At 49.7% G+C, this 7,907-nt stretch overlaps 1 protein-coding gene across 1 annotated transcript in view; it reads right to left on the reverse strand.

Annotated features, from left to right (window-relative positions):
* Window positions 1–4,831: 4,831 nt before the first annotated feature.
* Window positions 4,832–7,907, reverse strand: part of CUNH2orf91 (chromosome unknown C2orf91 homolog) — a 4,988-nt gene continuing 1,912 nt past the window's right edge. The window contains 4 exon segments of the mRNA XM_012803983.1: window positions 4,832–4,905; window positions 4,908–4,934; window positions 4,937–4,998; window positions 5,000–5,115. Coding sequence (XP_012659437.1) covers window positions 4,832–4,905; window positions 4,908–4,934; window positions 4,937–4,998; window positions 5,000–5,115 — 279 coding nt within the window.

Raw genomic sequence — 7,907 nt, forward strand, 5'->3', positions numbered from 1 at the left:
GTGAGACGGCGGAACTAAAAACTGTATGCCTTTCAAAAGACTAGCATGAGTCAAGTCTACCAAGAGAAATTTCACCAGTTCCAACAATAATTTACACAAATACACAGTGGAGATTTCTGACTCAGGGGTAATTGTAAAAGGGAGAAGCATCGAAGGGAGTTAGCCGAGTGTGAGTTAAATAAGAGCAAAGATACATCCTGCCCTAATCTGGCTTCCTGGTGAGGATGGGGGGGGGGGAGGGCCAGTTGGACCCTGAAGGTTTACTGCTGAGATTCTACAGCCTCACTACCACCACCCCTCCCCCTGGGCTGCATTTAGTAACTCAAACTCCACTCCATTAAATGTGTTTGAGTTCCCAGTCCCTACCCCTGGCACTCCCCCCAGACTGAGCCCAGGAGCCCTTAGAAGGTAAAGAGAAGGCTGAGAGCTTGGAGTCTGGGGAGAGCTTGGAGAGGAGAGCACTCAAAGCCTCTCCCTGTGCGGCCCTATCCCCGCTGATAAGGCTGAGAGCAAAGCAGGCTGACAAGTGATTGGAAACAGGAGTTGCCTAACCCTTTAACCCTTTCCTAGCCTGCCCATGTGTGCTGGAATCTCCAAACATGGAGGCCTATCTCCTTGTGGCTTCCCACATCCGTATCAGGGCTCTCTGCTCCCCTCCACTGGACTTTCCCTCCATCTCTCCCTGTGTCCTGATAAGTGCTGAATGCTGTCCTTCTGCCTGTAAAATTGTGCGGGAGTCTCTAGCACCACCACACATGCAACCCCTCTGCCCACAGGCCACCTTGCCAAGTCGGCTAGGAAGTCCCTCTGGTCCAGACTGGCCCAAGTTCACTTAACAACCACACTTGGGCTTTTGCCAGGGCAGCAGGAACCTACCAGGTGAAAGTTAGTCCCAACTGGTGTTTGGGGGTCCTGGGAGCTAAGACCCCAGGCCTTATCTCAGTAGGATAAGCTCAGAAGCCATTCTCAGGCTGGTGCAGAGACCTCTCCAGGGACTCCAAGGGTCACCCCCAAGCCAGATCTGACTTTGCTGAGTCATTTCTAAAGGCCCTCCACCCATCTAGGTACTGCCTGGTACAAGGAGATGCTTCCTATAGGGACAGATGACTGGGGGTCTGTCCCTGGGGGCCAGCACAGATGAAGCTGAATGGCAAAGCTGCCTTGCTTGCCCAGAGAAGGGGCACTAAGGCAAAGTCAGGCTTAGTAGCCACAGTAATTAAGTGTAAAAGAGGCTTCCTTCAGTAGAATGGAATTCAGATAAACTGCCATTATCATGCAAAACAGCTTTGCACCTTAAAGCCCTTACCCAAACAGACAGTTTAATTAAATCTCTAATCTCCTCTGGCCTGTTCTGACCCCTTCTCACCTCCTCTCTGCCCTCCCCCACTCCCAGTCCCAACCTCCAGATTCCATTAAAAACAACCTGTAAGCGTGCGAAACCTACCCAAGGTGTGTCCCAAGGTGTGTCCCAATGTGTGCCAGTCCTCTTGGAGGGCCTGGGGTCCTCTGCCCTGTGTCTTCAGGTGTTAGTTCCCTGAGCTTCAGACAGTCCTGCTGGGGTGCTGGGTGCTGGTGGTGAGTGTGAGCATGAGGGCAGTGAACGCTGGTAGTATCAAGGGAGTGTGGGGAGCAGGCATCACACAGCCCTACCTGCTCCAGCCATAGGATCCAGCCCACGCCATGAAAAGTCTGCAGTCTCACTACCTCTGGTGCATGCAGCACCCCCGATGGACTTGGACAGAAGGATCCTGCTGGCAAAGCAGAAGAGGCAAATGGACCTGTCTAGGGTATCCCCATTTCTGAGGCTGCACTGGCACTGCGACGAACCCTAGGAGGGACACTAAATCTGTTGGTGTGAACCAGGTTTGCTGGGAAAAGCCAAAAGCTATGATTTGGAGTTTAGGCTATCTGCTGGAGGTGGGGGAAGAGGTTAGAATAAGGCAGATTGGAGCAGAGTGGGAAGTGGCAAAGCCAGAAAGCATCTTCTGATGTCTGCGAAATGCTTTAGAAATGTGTGCCTTCATTCAGGAAAAGAAATAAACCCATATTATCAAATGCCAGGCGCCATGGCACGTGTTCTCTCTTCAGTTTGGACCTTGTAAAGTAAATCTGTGTCCCTCACCCTCAGCCTCTGCACAGGAGAACACTCTGCTGAGGGGAGGTGAAGTAACTTGCCCAGTGGCACACAGCTCTGAATTGGTGGAGCCAGGGTTCAAACACTGGCCGGCCTTGTTGAAAACCAATGCTCTTTCTGCCCAACTACAGATCAGCTGCAAGGCTTATAATGTTGGAGGGGGATTAAGCACCCAGAAATACTCATGGCATCCATTGTAGGCCAGATGCCATCTCTTCTCCCTCCTGCACCAAGAATGTTTCCATCCTGAAACAAGTCATTTCCTCTGAGCAAGGGTCTCAGCAGGGATGAGAGAGTCAGCCCTCAGTCCTGGGAACAGGCCAAGGGAGCCGAGCTTAGGGGTGGGGGGGACTTCTTGGGGCTCAAACCCAAGAGAATGAGGCATCCCAGAGGAAACTTTTCTTTATAGAGAAGAAGCATCTGGGGTTGCAGTGGGGGAGGGGGCATCTGTAAGTCATATAACAAACACCAGACCTCTCTATTTTATGCCTCATTCCTTTGGTGGGGGTGAGCAGATGAACCATTTCTTTTTGGGAAACAGCAAAACTCAAATCATCATGAACCCTGCACTTTTTCTGTTAATTGTATGGACTTCGCTGTGTCTACAGAGTATATGGACCTTCCTTAAAGGAAGTTATATTATCTATTTATACATAATATATAGAATATGTATTTGGAATATAACATAATATAACTGAGTTTATGAAACCCCCTTTTGGGAGGGAGATTCCCTATTTCCCGGCATTGTGGGTTTTCTTTGCAAAGAGTAGGAGCCCTTTAGGGAGGTTCCAATAAATCTTAGAAATAAATGAGTGAAACTGGCACTGTTTGAGACAGCACAATAGTTTGGCCCCTGAGGGAGCTTCCAAGCTTTTTGATTCTCTGGTCCTGAGCTGGTGGTGGCCACCTTGCTTTAGAGCCAGGTATTTCCAAAGGTCATCTACTTGGAATACCAGGTGCTACTGTTTTGACTTCAGAAAGACAGCCTAGGACCAAGGAAGCCTCCAGGCTGATATGGGTGGGTTAAGAAAGTAGGATTTGGGACAAGATCTGTTACAGGGTCCTTTGTCTCTCCTATAGCTAAGACAACAGAGAAGAATTTTAAAAGGCTTCCCAGGTCTCCAGAACCCCTCTGGAAGCAGATGGCATGTCAACAGGTCCCAAGGCCGGCCCCAAGGCCCAGACCTGGGAGCCTGATTGGAATGCAATTACTCTAAGTGCTGGATGTTAGGATGAAAAGGCAGGAATGCAATTATGGAAGGAGCATGCAGTGAGCTTTTATTGATTAACCTGTCTTGTTTGATTCCATTCCCCACTGGGGTGATTTGGGGGGCCTGAGGGTTGCCCTGTGCCCTTAGGTTATGAGAAAGAAAAACAGTTGCTGCAGAAAGTAAATACCTAAACCAGGGTTCAGGAGGCCTGTGAACCCCTGAAATTGCCTAGGAAATGTACTTTTGCAAAATGCAAAATGTGTACTTTCTAGGAAGAGGTTCTACACTCTTATCACTTGCTCAAAAGTATCAGCAGCCCCCCCCAAACGGTTACGAGCCACCGTGTCAGAGGAGAGAAAGATCAGCAGAGGTGTTGGAAAAGGTCTCCAGGAAAAGTTTCTTCAGTTGTCAACTCCAAATGGCCCTCTGAGTTCAGTTCTTGGTCTACCACTTATCAGCAGGCCCTTAGCCTCTCTGTGCCTCAGTTTCATTTGTAAAATGAGGGTAAAAATAACTATATCCTGGGGTTGATGAGAAAAGCAAAGGATATAAAGAAGACAGACCTCTTAGCCTTTAGTAAGCACTCAGTAAATGGGCACCATTTTGATTATTTTTGTCTACTGAGGTTCAGAAAATAAAGTGTAATGCCTACATATACTCTTCTGAGCAGTCTGGGAACTCCCTGAGAACCCCCAGGCAAGGCCCTCCTCCAAAACTGAGTGGAGCTGAGGACTCAGGGTCTCCAAACAGTACTTCTTGAACTCTTCACCAGCAGGGCACTTCTCCTGCTAGAGAGGGCCCGGGGCCTGCACACCCTGGGAGACAAACTTCCGGAAGTGGGGGCACATTAAACTCAGTGGTGCCAGTGTGTGGGTCTTCACCAGCCTGCCCCGTTGGGGAAATGTCTGGCAATTTCAGTGACCCAAATTTTCCTGCCTGTTACGGTCAAATAATACAGTCAAACACTCAGTTGAGATGGACTTCTCTTATCCTCATAGGCTCTAGAATGAAACTAACCTGGGGCCCACCAACTGCAGAATATCCAATGTGGGACTTGGGAAGCAAACCCCAGATCTCTTCTCTTCTCCCTCCACATCCTTCTCTTCTCCCAGATCCTTGAAAGTCTCCCCTCCCAGATCCTGGAGCTGCCTGGGTGTCTTCCAGCCCAGCCCCAGCTGCCTCCAGCCTCCTCCCTCCAGCTTACTCCCTCCAGCTTACCCCCTGCAGCCAAAGGCCCTTTCTCCTGAGCCAAAGCTTCCTTCACCTCTGGGCTTAGAAGTAGGTGTGATCCCAACTCTAGCATTCTAGAATTCCAGAAGTGAGGGTTCTGGGAGAACCTTTAATCTTCAGTTGCCAAAAGAGAATATACCCAAGGATCAGGGGTCAGGAACAGGCTCCAGGCCATACCTTCATTTATTCATCAATCGTTCATTTCTTCATTAATCATTCATCCCCTCACCCATCACTCAGTCAGCTGTTTATTTATTCATTCAGTTTGTTTGTACCTCGTCCTTGCTTTGGTTGCCACAGATGTTGGTTCGCTCCTGCTTTGATCTGTCATTTCTGTGGCAGCTGCGCAGCAGAAGCCTCTCACATACCTTGTGGGGAGCCTGGCTGAGAGGGTGTCTCCCTCTCAGGGGTGCCTGAAACAACCAAGGGAAGGTGCAGGACTGTCCCCTGCCTGGGAGGCCCCTTCCACTGTAGAATCTGGCCTTCTGCTGCATGGGACAGAGGGAGAGGTTGGGAGGGGCTGCAGAGGGGTCTCCAGGGCTGAGCAGGGAATAATGTGTCTGGACATGCCTCATAATGTGTAAGCTCTGGCTGTTAAAGCATCTTTACTCTGGTCCTTCTGGGAGGCAGGGCCCTACAGGAGACTCTAAGCCCCCATGTGTGGCTGAGAGGCAAGAGCTCAGCACCTCGGGGATGGGAGGCGGGGGTCAGAGAACAGGCTATGGGAAAATCTGAGGCTGGAGGTTTAGAAGCTGTTAGCCTCTTGACAGTTGGTCTCCCACCTTCCTTCCACCCTACCCCACCTCACCTTCACCCTGTGAAGTCTGTTCTCAGTGAGAAGCCAGAGATCTTCAATAAAAGTCAGATCATTCCCTGCCTCTGCTCACAAACCCTGCCCTACCTTTCTGTTCTCGCTGAGCAAACACCAAGCCCCACTTGACCTAGTCCCCATCACCTCTCACTCCCTTCCTCAGCCCCAACTGGCCTCATCCTTCAACTTGCCTGCCACATTCCTACCCCAGGGTTTTTGCTGTAGTTGTTTCCTCTGGAACCCTCTTGACCCCAGAGACACTCCCCAAAGTGGCAAAGTGTCTCAGCCCTCTCACCTCCTTCAAGGTTTTGCTCAGTTGCAACCCTCCATGAGTCTAACCAAACCCACCCCTCTAAAACTGTAAAGCGCACACAGACCTCTCACTCTCAACCCTCCTTTACTCTTCACTGACCTTCTGACATAATACATAATTTACTTATTATTTCTACCACTTATTGTCCGTGTTTGCATCTTGAATATAACCTTCAACAGCAGGGAGGTCCTTGTCTGTTTCTTCACTGCTTATCCCAAGGCTGCACTCATGGATGTGTGGGAAATACCAGGAGGTAGTAAAACATCCTTTGGATGAAAGAATGGATGAGTGACTGGGCTCTAGGAAGCTCTGAGGATCAAGCTTGTGAAACCCCAGACTATGGAACTGGGGGATTCCTGGACTAGAATTTAGGCGGCCCACAGTGGCCTCTATCAGCTGTGCTGAGGAGAAAGAAGCCAGACGAATTGCCCGCTGCCAGCCTTCCCAGGGACGGAAGGTAGACAGCAGTGTCGGCAGGGATTGTGCTAACTCAAGATGCCAGCTCTGTGCTGCTCTGGGGCTGGCCAGCGCTCTGGATGTCATTAGCTGATTTGTTCTGCTCTGCAGAATGTACTTTTCATATTTAGGCAGAAAAAACAGCTTTCGATCCTCGTGCCCTTTCTTCTGTGAGCTATAGCACATGGCCTGCTTATTATGAATTAATCCTCTAAAGAGCGTGTTCATTATTCTAATTTAATTGTGCTTCATTTCAGAAAATAACTAAACCCAGCGCGGAATAAACTCCAATGCTGATCGGTTTTCAAGAAGTTAACCTAAGACAAAATACTGCTAGAGGGCAGCAGCAATTTGGAATCATTAAAGGGAATCCATGTAAATAATAAAAACAAAACTAAAATGCAGAATTAAATTAAGGAATAGGAAATTAAATTTGTGAATCTAATCTGAAATTGAGGCCTTATATGCACAGGCTTCCCCTGGCTTGGCTCTTTGCTCAGGAGTACTCAGGCGAGGAAGTTCTGCAGAGGTTCCCAAGACCAGGGAAGTGACAGCCCCTCTTGAGTGACAGTGCACCAGCCTGGGAAGAGGGATGTAGGCCAGAGAAGGAGAAATGGGACTTCCTTCCCACATGGGCCCCTGTGATGGAGATGAAAGCCACATTGTCACAGCTGCATCTGGGTGACTCACATTGAGCCCTGGTGACTGGTTAAGGAGAACCACCTGTGGCCACAAGTGCTCACTACCACTCACTAGGAGGAAGCACAAGAAATGAGGCAGGTGGGTGCTGGGTCACTGTAGGCCTAGCTGCCAAGAGCAGTCTGCCTGGGAAGAAGCACTTCTCCAGCTCTGCTTCACCTCTGGGCACCTCCCCCAGGTGACCCAGCTCATAACAGGAACTGAAAGACTTGTCTCCCACCCAGGCAGTGGTCCCTAAGCAGGGTCCTGGCTTCCCTACCACTCCCATAGGAACCCAGTTCTAGACGAGGAGACCCAAACTCCAGCATCTGGGAGATCCAGACTCTGGAGCAGAGTCATCACAGAGCATGGACTTCCATCAGGCAAGAAGAGGAAGGGAGGAAGAGAGAAAGGGAAAAAAGGGGGAGGAGGGTAGGGAGCGAGCAGACTAAGAGATTTTAAGGAGACTGCCAGTCAGTAGTAGAGTCTGTCAGGGGCAGAACGAGCACCTGGCTCGGACTTCTTTAGGTTTTTTCCCAGGATTTATTAGACCCTGTCCCTGGGGTATTCTCTTGCCTCCTCTCCATATTCCTACCCTCTCCAAGTGAAGAAGGGTTCTGCCTCCTGAGTCAGACAGATTGGTTTGGAGTCACAGTTCTTCCTCTTACTTGGTCCTGGAGCATGAGCAAACGACCTCACCATCCTTAACCCCTGTCCTCATACGCAATGCTAATAATAAAACTTGCCCCCTTGGTTTGTCACAGGAGTAAATGAAATAGAGTACCTGGCACAGAGTGGACACTCAGGCACCTCTGCTATTTTATCTTGTTCCACCAGTGCTTGTTTACACACAGCGCACAGACGTGCACACATGGGCACTCAGAGGCTCCATCCTCCGCCAGAGCTCTCACACTGTGTGTCTCAAGCAACACAATGAGTTGAAAATAGAAGTCCAGTGGCTCTACTGCTTGCTTGGATTCGGGAAGGCAACATTCAAAGAGATAGCCACGTCCCAGTATCAAAGTTTTCCATTGCCATCCTTATTTGGGGTTAAAAATAAGAATAGGTCCCTTA

Source organism: Otolemur garnettii, unplaced genomic scaffold (genome assembly GCF_000181295.1).
Source record: "Otolemur garnettii isolate 467f Iridium unplaced genomic scaffold, OtoGar3 scaffold00024, whole genome shotgun sequence".
Lineage (NCBI taxonomy): Eukaryota > Metazoa > Chordata > Mammalia > Primates > Galagidae > Otolemur > Otolemur garnettii.